Source organism: Malaclemys terrapin, chromosome 16 (genome assembly GCF_027887155.1).
Source record: "Malaclemys terrapin pileata isolate rMalTer1 chromosome 16, rMalTer1.hap1, whole genome shotgun sequence".
In the NCBI taxonomy this organism is placed as follows: domain Eukaryota; kingdom Metazoa; phylum Chordata; order Testudines; family Emydidae; genus Malaclemys; species Malaclemys terrapin.
The window spans coordinates 26,241,627-26,255,012 of NC_071520.1; the positions used below are offsets into that span (position 1 = coordinate 26,241,627).

At 37.8% G+C, this 13,386-nt stretch overlaps 1 protein-coding gene across 2 annotated transcripts in view; it reads right to left on the minus strand.

The window, feature by feature from the left end:
- The window catches only part of IFT81 (intraflagellar transport 81), a 68,413-nt gene that overhangs the window by 42,924 nt on the left and 12,103 nt on the right, over positions 1 to 13,386 (minus strand). For both annotated transcript variants that reach the window (XM_054006281.1, XM_054006282.1), the window contains exon 9: positions 672 to 835. In XM_054006281.1, coding sequence (XP_053862256.1) covers positions 672 to 835 — 164 coding nt within the window. The remainder of the gene's footprint in view (positions 1 to 671; positions 836 to 13,386) is intronic.

Sequence of the window (13,386 nt, forward strand, 5' to 3'; positions counted from 1 at the left end):
GCCGTGGATCATAAAAAAATATTCAGTTTTACTAAGCATTAGATTTTCCTAGGCAAATAAGAAATCTATTATGATCAAAGATTTTAGCTGATCTGAACAGCTTCAGTTTCTGACATTTGAAAAACTGTAATAAAGAGTAAATCAAATATCAAATCAAGCTTTGATCAACAAATTAGCTGAGATGTTACCATTTGAAACAAAAAGCATGCAAGTTATCCAAGTATGCAAATTATCTTCACACCTCTGCACACTGCATTAAAATGAAATGTCAGTGATATACTACATACTGACGATCTGATTCTCCACTCTATTAACACTGGTTTTATGTAAATGTAACTACACTGAAGTTAATGGACTTAAAACCAGTATAAAACTGATGTAAGGAGTGGGGTGGGGGGAAATCAAGCCTTCAACAATAATAAATGAATATCTCTTTTCATACAAACCCAAATTACTAAAACAATTTTCTAAACAGTTTTCTAAGGTGGGGTTTTGAGTAATGCCAGAACCTGGGTTGAGTCAGCAACTCATACTTTTTCTTTTCTTTGAAAAAGGAAGGTAATTATGTTTGGGAATTAAAAACATTTATTCAAGAATTTAGGGCAGAAATAAGACAGTTGATGCTTATATAAGTCCAGAAGACAAACTAGTTGGGTTTTTAGTCCACATACCTTAGTTTCAAGTTCATTGAGATCAGATTGACCCATAGCTGGCTCTGAAACCACTTTTTGTAGGAAATACAATGATTGCTTCTTACTTTCTAGTTCTCTAGGAAATTTTTCAGAGCACAGATATGAATTGAACTTTATCTCCTCTTCCAGTCTCTTCATTAAGCCTTGAAAAAAAAAATTAAATTAACATGTGTCTAAACAAAGGAATGTAGAGGGTAATTAGGTTTCATTCCATAATAACTGTAATTTAACCAACACATCAAGCTATTTAGCAACAGATTACAATAATTAGAGCATAATGCTTGAGCCCGCTTCTCAAAACTGAAAGGAATATCTAGTTGATTTATACTTTAAATTCTGGTTCTCTTTTTAAAGAGGACTAACATATAATACAGCAAACTACATGTGTTTCCCTTCCAAATTTCCTTCTTTGGGATTTAACTACAATAAAACCCCCTCTTCTGTGAAACTCCATTAATCTGAATTTGGATACAATCTCCAATTTACAGCACTCACATGAAAAGTCTCACCATACCCCATTCAAACAAACACCATGTGCCCCATTTCATTCAGAAAATTGGGCTGTGTAGTACTTTTTTGTTATGCTAAAATTGATGTGGTTTTGGATTACATGTATACGAAGTTTTAGAAGAGGATGACCAAATATAGGCTGCTTGTGTGTATCCATCTTCTTATGTGTATTCAGAAAAAGGGATGGCCAAGCACAGCACAAGTCTGGTGGCTTGCTCAGGGCTTCTCTAAAACTCTCACGCCTCAGGACCTCCGGGGTCGGAGCATCAAAGTAAGCATCGTGATGTAGATTTGCACACACACAATCCCAGTCACATGTGGATTACTTCAGCCCCCGATAGGAATTACATGGAAGTGAGGAAAGGAATCTCTGTCTGTCCGCTCTTAGCATCACTTCTGCACCATTACTATACCTGACCCCCTCCTTCTATCTGTGACTCAAAATAGAACAGGTCTAGAATTTGACCCATTATCTTTAATAAGCATTTGTAAGTGTTCTAACGTGGGCCTTTGTGAGAGTTTGTCCTTTCTGATGTGCAGATTTCTGATAATCTCTGACCCTGTTCAGCCCGATTCTCATTTACAATAAGGCCCCTTTACACTGCTCTGGCAGGGTACAGGAGCCTAAAAGTGAATGAATTGCAATGTATGCTCTCTTTAAGTCTCTTTCAAACTGCCAGAGTGGTGTCCCGGTTCTCTTAAAAAAAAGAAATCACACAACTGTACATTGACTAAGAATACTGAAAATAAAAATGAAATAGAAAAAAGACAAGAAGAAATTGCTGAGGTTTCTGTCCACGGATGCAACAGGAGAGAGCATTGTTTGCTCTGTAGAAGCCGGATGTGCACTGCCTGTTACCAAGCTTCTGACCATTTTGCTCTTGCTAGGTATCGTAGGTTAGCCTATTTTCCTGATAATTCAGAAAGGAACATTACTACATCCAGATAAGTAAAATTCACAACCAGTGGGAAATTAGTTTACTCTGTCAAGGAGCTGTGAGATTTTTAAAATTACATTGTACAGTCTTCTGATGACAGTAGGTGGTAATAGCTCAATTAGTTCTTTAAGATACTAGTGCCAAGGACTGTGATTTGGAAAGCATACACAAGATAATATGACAGTGGGGAGAGGTATTTTAGAATATTTTCATCGGTTTGATGGACACAAAAAAGACTAGTGGCGCTGTAGCTATCCAAAGTGCTTTAGAAGCATGACTGTTATTTTCATGGTTGTCACAGATATTACAGAAAACGTTAAATTAGCTATGCCAAGAAAAACATGAAATTCAGACTCTGCCAGTTTTTCACTTATTGCACACATGCAGGGAAAAACCTGAGACACATGGATATGATTGATCCTGCTGAGACAGCGATGGAAATGCAGGAGGCAGGTGGGAATGGGACCAGGGCTGGAGTCAGCTGGCCTGCCCTTTGGTTCTCTCAGGCTGAGGGTCTAGAGGCCTTGTCATTAAGAATGACAGCGGGAGAAGGTCAAAAAAAAAAAAAAAAAAATGAGAAACAGACCTATGAAAAGGGGTCTTGACTCTCCTGCAGATATTTACATCTGGAAAATGGGGAGGGCCAGATCCTCTTTGCCTTTCTGTTCTCAAGAGTTTTTTTGACAGAAATGGGTGGGGGTCCTCATTTTAGTTGCCTTAAGGGAACTAAACCAGCTGGAAGAGAGGAAAAGGTCTTAAAAACATAGAAGAAAGAAAGCCACCTCCACAGAAGGCAGTACTATTAATGAAGTAAAACTGACACAACCCAAAAGTGAGTGAATTCTTCATTTCCATTCCAGCAGTTTATAAGGATAATTTGTTTATACTGGCCATTTAAACATGCTTAGAAAATAGATATTGCCCTACAAAATTTACTGTTTTACTCGCTGGAAAATGTCAAGTGTTTCTATTAAAAAATAACCTAAATAAAAATGCAGCCTTAATGGTGACTTCAGAACTGGGATAGAATGTGTAGGTTCATGCAGTAGCCATTATGCACTCAGCAATAGCTCACCTGCCACCTTGCCCATTAGAATCTGATTTATCAAAAGGAAATGCAGGCCAGCATGGCAGGGTTATGATTCACCTTTTTCACCATGCTGTGATTTTTAACTTTCACCAGGCCTTTCATCAGAGTTGGGTCCCTTCTGCCCATGGTTAGTGTTTCAACAGAAACACAGCACCTCTACAACTGCAGCAACCTCTCCCACATACACAGTGTACTAAACTTCAGCATCGGCACTGAATAGGAACACAAACCCTGGTTTGGGATATATAACCATGGCCCTTGGCCGGGAAACAAAAGTGATGCCAATTGAGTTACCCTGACACTAACTACTAGTTTTTTTACTTTAGGCTGATTTCTGGCTTTCCAACTTCCTTTTGAATAAGAAAGGGAGATTACAATATATTTAACCTTATAGATTCATAGAATCCAAGGCTAGAAGGGACCATTAGATCATCTAGTCTGACCCCCTATATAACAAAGGCCATAGAACTTCCCCAAAATAATTCCTAGAGCAGATCTTTTAGAAAAAACATCCAGTCTTGATTTAAAAGTTACCAGTGATTGGGAAACCACCATGAACCTTGGTAGAGTAATTAACCATTGGAACAATTTTTCTTAAAATGTATGCCTTATTTCCAGTCTGAATTTGTTTAGCTTCAACTTCCAACCAGTGAATCATAAACTTTCTATGATCTACTAGATTGAAGAGCCCCTTAAATATTTGTTAACCTTGTAGGTACTTATAGACTGTAATCAAGTTATCTTAATCTTCTGTTTGTTAAGATAAATAGATTGAGCTCTTTGAGTCCTATCATTATAAGGCATTTTTTCTAATCTTGTAATCATCCTCATGACTCTTCTCTGAGCCCGCTCCAATTTATTAACATCCTTCTTGAATTGTGGGCTTCAGAACTGGACACAGTATTCCAGCAGTGGACGCACCAGTGTCCAATATGGAGGTAAAATACCTTCTCTACACCTACTCTATATTCCCCTTTTTATGCATCCCAGGTTTACATTAGCTCTTTGGCCAAAGAGTCATACTGGGACCTCATGTTCAGCTGATTATCCACCATGACCCTCAAATATTATTCTTTATATTTAATGCTACTTACATCTTTATGATAAGGATATACATTTCTAAATATCCCAGTGTACATATTGTAATCAAGCTAAAAATTCTAATCAAGCATTTCCAGAGGAGCAGGGACCAACTGGCTTCAAGGGGCTATGAACCTGCTGCTATTTGGGCTTATTCCTCCAATAATCTGATAGCTATTACCAAGCTACTAAATTGTGATTGCTCCTTATACCCTGAATGCTCCTGAAGGTACAGTAAAGCCGTGAAACAAGTCAAAACTTGACAACTTGATGGGAAAGTGCAAACAGAAGACTGATGACTAATCTACTTGGTTTCCTTTACAAATAATTTTGGAATATTTTACTCTCTGTAGGATTAGACATATGGGGAAGTAGTTACCTAAATGCTATTTCTGCAGTTTAACTGAAACTTTTAAAAACAGTGTTTTCCAGTGAATCATGCTTTTTTCAAATTCCCAGGCTAGAAGGCAGCGAAGCAAGCGTACTTTAAATCTTTCCATTACATACTTCAAAATCTTGTTTAATTTTTTCAGCTCTGACTTTCTCTCTCTCTCTATACACAAGCTGCACTGTAAGTTTGGCTCAGTGCCCTAAGGTTATTTTAGCTGAGTTCTGCCAACCCCATATTTACTCGTGAAAAGCTATTAACAGCAATTCCTAATGTTTTCCATTCAGATTTTTTTATTACAGGAAAGGAGTGGGTGAAGCGTTATTTAGTGCTTGCTCAGTTATGCAGGATTTAGGCAACTTTCTTGCCCCGATTCTATTAATGAACATAAATTCAGACTTGCCTCAGCTCTCAGACTCTTAGTTCTTTCCAAGCTGCTAATTGTGCAAATTTGTACCATAAACGTTTGAAACATTAACCAATCTGATTACTAAAAAAAAAGAAAGGAGGAACATACCGTTAGTGGCCTCCTGACAAAATTTTGGTTTAAGTGACTTGCTCAATACCACACAGGAAGACCATGACATAAGCAGGTCTAGAACGTACTTCTCCTGCATAGAATTCACATACCTTAACCATAAGATCATCCCTTCTCTTCCTGCAGTCACCATCTTGTTCTCTTCACCACTTCCAATTTCTATAGCACATAAGGTATGGATGGTACAGACATTTCCACTACACAGCCCTGATTCATTTCCTGACCACCACCCATACTAGGCACTGAATGAAGCAGGGGTCCCGTGGAAGAAAACAGTATATATCCATGTAATGAAAGACTATCATAATGAATACGCAAAAGGGCCAAATTAAGGTTGTGACATTTCCTAACTTTTGAGTGCTTAAGTTAGCAACCTAAATAACACAGTCATATCTTTTTAACGTAGTTTTTTGGTATGTAATTTCCTGTTTCTTTGAGGGGTTTTTAAAAGGAAAAAGGTAAAACCAAATTTTACTATGTGCAACGGTAACATTGCCCCTCATCACGTATCAGTGAAAGATTTGAATTCTGAACCTTCATCACTGCAGCACAGCTTCAGATACAGGATTAACTGAATTAGCTGGCAGCAGGAGTATTAGCTGTTATCCCCAAAGGGAGGATGTCTACTGGGGCCATGCGCTAGGTCCAAGAGGGTTATCGGGGAGCTGCTCTGGCTCTCCTTCCTCATCCTTGAGAGGTTGTCTCCCTAAGGGGTCTCAGTACAGTGCATATGACTGTTGCTTTGGCAGTGGTATGGGCCTGAGTTATTTGTTGTATGCTACAAAAATTTTCCTGAGCAATGCAAATGACAGAGAGAAAAAGATTATTTCAAAAGCTTACATCTCCCAGATTACAAGGCCAGAAGGAACCATTGTGATCATCTAATCTGAGCTCCTACACAAAACTGGCCATAAAACCTCTCTGCCTTAATTCCTGTTTGAACTAGAAGCACCTTTTAGAAAAACATTCAATCTTGATTTTAAAATGTCCAGTGATGGAGAATCCACCACAGCCCTTGGTAAATTGTTCTAATGGTTAATTACCCCCACAGTAAAAATTTTGCTCCATATTTCCAGTCTGAATTTGTCTAGCTTCAGTTTCCAGACATTGGAAATTGTTATACCTTTATCTGCTAGATTGAAGAGCCGTCGATTATCAACACTTCTGTTCCTATTTAGGTACCTATAGACTGTGATCAAATCACCCCTTAATCTTCTCTTTGATAAGCCAACCAGATAGAACTCCGAGAGTCTCTCACTATAAGGCATGTTTACCAATCATTCTCATGACTCTTCTCTGAACACTCTCCATTTTTTCAACATCTTTCTTGAATTCTGACCATCAGACTGTACATTATAATCCAGTAGCAATCATACCAGTGCCAAATACAGATGTAATATAACCTCTCTACTCCCACACAATATCCTGTGTTTAAACATCCAAGGATCTTGTTAATGCTTTTGGCCACAGTATTGCACTGGGAACTCATGTTTAACTCATGGATTATCCACTATGGCCCCCCAAGTCTTTGTACCAGTCACTGTTTCCTAGGATGGAGATTCCTATCCTGTATGTATGGCTTACATTCTTTGTTCCTAGATATATGACTTTACATTTGGTTGTATTGAAACTCATATTGTTTGCTTGTGCCCAGCTTGCTATGTGATCCAGACAGCTCTGTATCAGTGACCTGTCCTCTTCCTTATTTACCACTGCCCCAAAGTTCTGTGTCATCTGCAAACTTTATCAGTGGTGATTTTATGTTTTCCTCTAGGTCACTGATAAAAATGTTACACAGCATATGACCAGACCCAACCCCTGTCAGACATCACTAGAAACACACCTGCTCAATGATTAATCTCTTTTTATAATTACACATTGAGACTTAAAATTTATCCAGCTTTTAAATCCATTTGAAAGTGCCACATAGAATTTATAACATTCCAGTTTCTTAAAATGTTGTGTGCTAGCAAGTCAAACAACTTACAGAAGTCTAAGTATATTACACAAATGCTATTACTTTTATCAATCAAACTTGTAATATCATAAAAAAGTTAGTTTGACAAGATCCACTTTCATATACACGTTGATTAGCACTAGTTATATTACCGTCCTTTACTTCTATATGAATCAAGTCCTGTATTTGTTTTGCTTGGGATCAACGTCAGACTGAAAGACCTATCATTACATGGGTCATCTTGTTTACACATTTTAAATACTGGCACAATTTTACCGTCTTCCAGCCCTTGGGAACTTCTCCAGTATTTCAAAACTTAATGACAATCAACATTAACAGTCCAAAGAGCTACTCAGCCAGTTCTTTTAAAACACCTGGGTACAAGTTAGCGGGAACTGCTATTTAAAAATATCTAACTTTAGTGGCTGCTGTTTAACATCCTTCTGAGTTCCTCTTGGAATGGAAAGTATTTAATCATCATATGACATGATGACATCATCTGGCTTTTTTCCAAATATAGAACAGAAATATTTATTGAATACATCTGCCTTTTCTGCGTTATTATTGACAATTTTACCATTTCCATCTGGACAAATATCTTTGTTCAGATTCCTTTTGTTTCTAATATACTTTAAAAACTTCTTACTGTCCTTAACTCTGTTGGCCATTGAGGTCTTCTGTTCCTTTACTTCCTATATCAATTTTCTACAATTCCTATCTTATAAATTAATATTAATTGCTAACAACTGCCCCTTTTTTCCATTTGACATAAATATTTAATTTTTTTATAACTTCTTTCACTTCCCTTTTCACCCAGATTGTTTTTCTAAGGCCTGGTCCACACTAACCCCCCATTTCGAACTAAGGTACGCAAATTCAGCTACGTTAATAACGTAGCTGAATTCGAAGTACCTTAGTTCGAACTTACCGCGGGTCCAGACGCGGCAGGCAGGCTCCCCCGTCGATGCCGCGTACTCCTCTTGCCGAGCTGGAGTACCGGCGTCGACGGCGAGCACTTCCGGGATCGATCCGGGATCGATTTATCACATCTAAACAAGACGCGATAAATCGATCCCAGAAGATCGATTGCTTACTGCTGGACCCGGAGGTAAGTGTAGACCTACCCTAACTAGTGTAGTGTTCTTTCCTTACAGTAGGATTGTGGACTTTGGCCCATGAAATTCTATTCAGGTTTGTTAAAGAAAAGGCTCTTCTCTGGCTCAAGGGCTTTCTGCTCACTGAAAGGCCTGCTGCCAACAAGAGCTTCTCAAAAAAGTGTGCTAGAATTTTTTATTACAGAAAGTGGTAAGCAACCTAAGTATATGTGTAGCTATCAGCTCCTCTATAATAAATAATAATAATAAAAATACACAAAGGACATACTTTAATTTTAAGTGCTATTTTTCAATCAGTCTCAGTGTTTTCTCTGATTTCTGCACTCACTTTTGCGTATGCAAAAGTCAATCAATAATCTGTACCTGCAAAATGGGCATAAAGAAACAGGCCAAGGCTGAAATCTGGCCCAAATGGTCTTAATTAAAACCCAAAACCAAAGCAATGAAAAATTAAGGATTAAGCTATTATAATCTTATTATGCCTCTGTATTGCAGCACATATTGTATGTGTGCTAGATCACATCATTGTCAAGGACATCTGTGAACTGTCTAAGCACAATGGGGCACATTAAGGAAAGGAGTTTCAGCTTTTAACTAATAATTTTTTTTTGATTGATGGTCCAATCTTACCTCAGCTGAAGTCAATGGGAATTTTGTCATTAAGTTCAACGGGAGAAGAATTAGATTCTACATGAGTTTAAGGTATCAGGAGCAAATCCTCCCTCTGCCTCCACAGCCGCATATCAGATGAAATAAAGCATGGCTAGTACGGTTCTACTACATGAGGAGAGTTGGGTGCTCCATGCCCACTACAGAGCTGTGTTCTGTGGCTGTGTTCTAAAGCTCACTGAAGTCAACAAAAGACTTTCCATCAATTTCAGTGGGCTTTGAATTAGGTCCTATAAAAGCGGGGGTGCTGTTCTGCTATTAGAGTAAGACCTGGGAGAGGACTGTCTTTATCCCCCATCCCAACTGCCAGAAAAACTTCCTGAGCCAAGCCCACTGACTCAGGGTTGAAGTAGAGACATGGATAAGAACCTGAATCTATCTTTATTGTCATCTGTCCTCTTTAAATAAAAAGTGAAATTAAAAAATGTGAAAAATATCAATATCCCTCATTCAAATGTTAGGGATTTGGGGATACAAGCCTGATTTCAATGCAAGTGTATGAGAAACCCATTAAAATATGGCTTATTTGTCAACACCAAATCAATCAGCTCTTTCATGAAACCTCTGGTTTCTTTTTTTTTAATTAACTCTTCTTTTTTAATTATGGGAAAGAATCTACCCTATGATACACAACTTTGACTACAAGCGGGAGTTGAACATGAGAATCTGTGGGAAGAATTCGTCCCTAAGAATTTAGAGGAAGAAACTTCAGTGAACCAAATACAATGCATTTATAATGACATAGGTTACAAAGAATTTTTTAATTATATTTTTAAATTAAATGTAATGTATTTTAATAAGGGCATCTTATGCTTCTCTTTTTCATCCTATGTACAAAGTAAGGTTAAATATTGGATACAGTTTATATGAAGTAATTCCTCTTTTACTGGTACTTTAAAGTGGCTATCCCTCTGATCCTATTACTATTTATTAATTTGACCAAGTGTACCAATTTTACTGCTTATCAATGATAGTCATCTTAATACATTATTTTAATCAATATTTTACAGCTAGTCATCCACATCCCGGTATCCGTGCCAATTAAATGAACAATGGTGTTCTCTACAGTGGACAAGAACCAAGAATTTAAGTAATTCAGTTCCCTTCTTGGCATTAACAATTTGTGTTTATGCCAGCAGAGATATTCAAAGCAAATCGAGGGCAATCTTGCTGAGAAAGCATGAGTTAGATTTTTCAAACCACTCTGCTACTGACCACTGTCAACAAAAATACTATGTCATATCCTGGGCAAAAAATTAGAAACTGCAAATTCATGCCACATACTTTAATACTAACAGCAACAACAACTGCCTCCACAGTTAAACAAATTATTAAGAAATGCTGAACTTAATGAAACCGGGATGGGGTGCCATAGTGAAACCAAGGAGAACAGTCACTTCAAAACACTTAACAGAAAACCTATATAGACTAGTACAATGGTCAACCATTTTTCATGGTACAATACGTCTTTTAAATCACTTACCCGAGCTACACTTCTAGAAGAATAAAACCTCTAGTAACAATTAGCTGTAATATTTTCCTGGCAAGGCTAAAGCACACCGATACTAATTGCACATTGACACAATAAGAAACAGTGACCTAGTTCCATGTTTAGAAGTTTTTCTTAAAAATTAACTTCATTTTAGTTCATAATATGTGGTATGTGTACCCTTCAAGCTGGGGGGGTGTAATTTCCAGTTGGAGGAGACATACTTGTGCTAGCTCTCATTGAGCTAGTGCACTAAAAATAGAGTGTAGCCATGGCAATGCCTGTGGTGGGACAGAATAGCTGCCCACCTGAGACCCCACACACGTTCTCGGGGCAGCTAGCCCTTCCCACTGCTCATGCTGCCATGGTGCACACACTATTTTCAGCCCACTATCTTGATGAGAGCTAGTGTAAGTATGTCTCCTCCAGCTGGGAATTACACCCCCAGCTCGAAGTGTTGATGTAACCATGGAGAAAAAGAATTCAAAATTAGATCACAGTAGTATGTATTAGAAAGACAGATAGAATCCCCCCAATTGAGCACTCGCTGAAGAGCAACACACTCACTAAACAGATTTTTCTCCTTGTGTCAGAAGTGAAAGAATCTGATACAGATCGAAAACGGAGGAGATTGATTTTAGGGGAGAAAATACCAAACTTTCCATTGCTTTCAGACAGCCTTTAAACTGACATAGATTTGAAGTGGTAGGAATAGACATCCTGGCTAAAAGAGCTGCAGCCAAACATTTAAGAGATATAATAGCTCCAACTACAGACCAACAAAGCAATAAATTAAACCCTACTTAATACACTTATATGTCATCTAATTTAATTTTTGTAAACCATATTGGCTATGTTGTAATTGCTCTGGAGAGCAGTACCTTTGCTTCTCCCCAACACTAGTTGCAATCAGAAACCCAAATCCTGGAGTCTTTACTCAGTCAAAACAGGGTCTTTACTTAAGTAAGGAGATCAGGATTTAGCCCAGAATCTCTAAACACTTGGTTCTCTTTTGCAAGCAAGGTAGAAGATGAGATCTCAATATATTAACCTAATCTGTGTTTTTATCTCAATGATGAAATGACAAGTTTACTGATTTTTTTACTATGCTGCCTTTTCTGCTGTAAACTAAGATAAAACTAACCCCTAAAGTTTCCATTGGACTAAAAATAATAATAATAAAAAAAAAACTTGGAACTGGTGCAGCAATGTTGACGTAGCTTTGGTATGGCAACATCTCTGGCAGCTGAGTACCACTCCTGAGAAAATGGAATGGTTACAAAATCCCTACATACTTCTTTTGAGTAAAGCATGTAATTCAGATCCCTTTTTGGTTCCATTTGAAGTTTACATGCTGACGCTGCATCCCCATTTTTCTTTTTTCAGCCATACAGAATTAAACTCTTCAATCTCTTCATAATTTTGTATATTACCATTTTAAGACCTGATTCCTATCCCATTTGTGCAGCTTTCTTACAGACTTCAACAAGGTTAAAAAATAAAAATAAAAAAAAAAGAAGTTTGCAAATCACTGCTTCCTCAGCCCCCAAGCGTGTGCAAATATTATCTTCTCCACTGTATATTTCCAGGAGGAATTTTTTTAAAACGACTTAAAAGTAAGAAGTGAGGGCATTGGTCTTCTCATTCTGTTCACTATACAATATAAAAACTGAACCTGTATTCATTTATTTTAACAGTATGTGAATTAGACCTCCTTCATACATCCTGTTTTGTAAATTCTGTGATCAATCTGAGATTTCTATCACCTTGGTATCTGACTGAGCAACTATGAACAATTACTAAGAACGCTTGGTAAAGGAGACTGTACATTTCAAGATAAACAATGCACTCTGCTGAAAACTAGACGCCCTACTTTTTGAGAGAGGATTTGGTGTCCTAGAATTTGAACCAGCTGATTCATCTATGTGCTGCTTAGACCATTTAAAGTACCAGAAGGGGAAGGGCAACACTTTATTTGGCAACACAGCCCGGTTCTGTTACGTGGGTGGAACTCTGAGTGTGTGCAGATCTCCCATAATCCAACAGGGCTTTACACAGAAGCAGAAGTCTGGGAACAGTGAGGATCCAGGCCATAGCTTTTCATGGCTAATACCATAATAACAGTAATTTGCACTTATACAGCACCTTCCATCCTAACTACCCTGGGAAAAGGGTCTACTCAAGGTTTATGATCCACTTAGGTCCTGTACTAACCCTCTATACAGCAGTGAATTTCACCCTCAGTGATTGTATAAACATTAATGTATTAAGCCTCTAACGAATCCTATGAGGCATCATCTGCATACTATAGAAAAGGAAACCAAGACATTGAGAAGTGTTTTGCCCAAGATCACGTCAGACATATAGATGGGAAGTGAACCTTGATTTGAACCTCATTTTTGTGCTCCAAATCACTAGACAATGGTACTTATTTTTTCCTTGAAATGACTTAGTAGTTAGAAACTTAAGTATCGTACAACGATTGCTTTAGGAGACAGAATTAGCCACGCGTATATCTTGCCTCTACATGGTTTTACCATAGGATGAGTTTTATAATCTTACTCACATTGGAGTAATACCTTAGTCTGTGAATAATCCCATTGATTTCAGTGGGGCTATTCATAGACTAAGACATACTCAATATGATGAGGAAGGGTGACAGAATCTAGTCCTATAAAACGATATGGGCAACAGTTGTATAGAAAGAACAAAAACAACGAGGAGTCGTGGCACCTTAGAGTAACAAATTTATTTGGGCATAAGCTTTCGTGGGCTAAGACTCACTTCATCAGATGCATGGAGTGGAAAATACAGTAGCAAGTACATATACACAGTACATGAAAAGATGGAAGTTGCCTTACCAAGTGGGGGGTCAGTGCTAACAAGACAATTCAATTAAAGTGGAAGTAGACTATTCTCA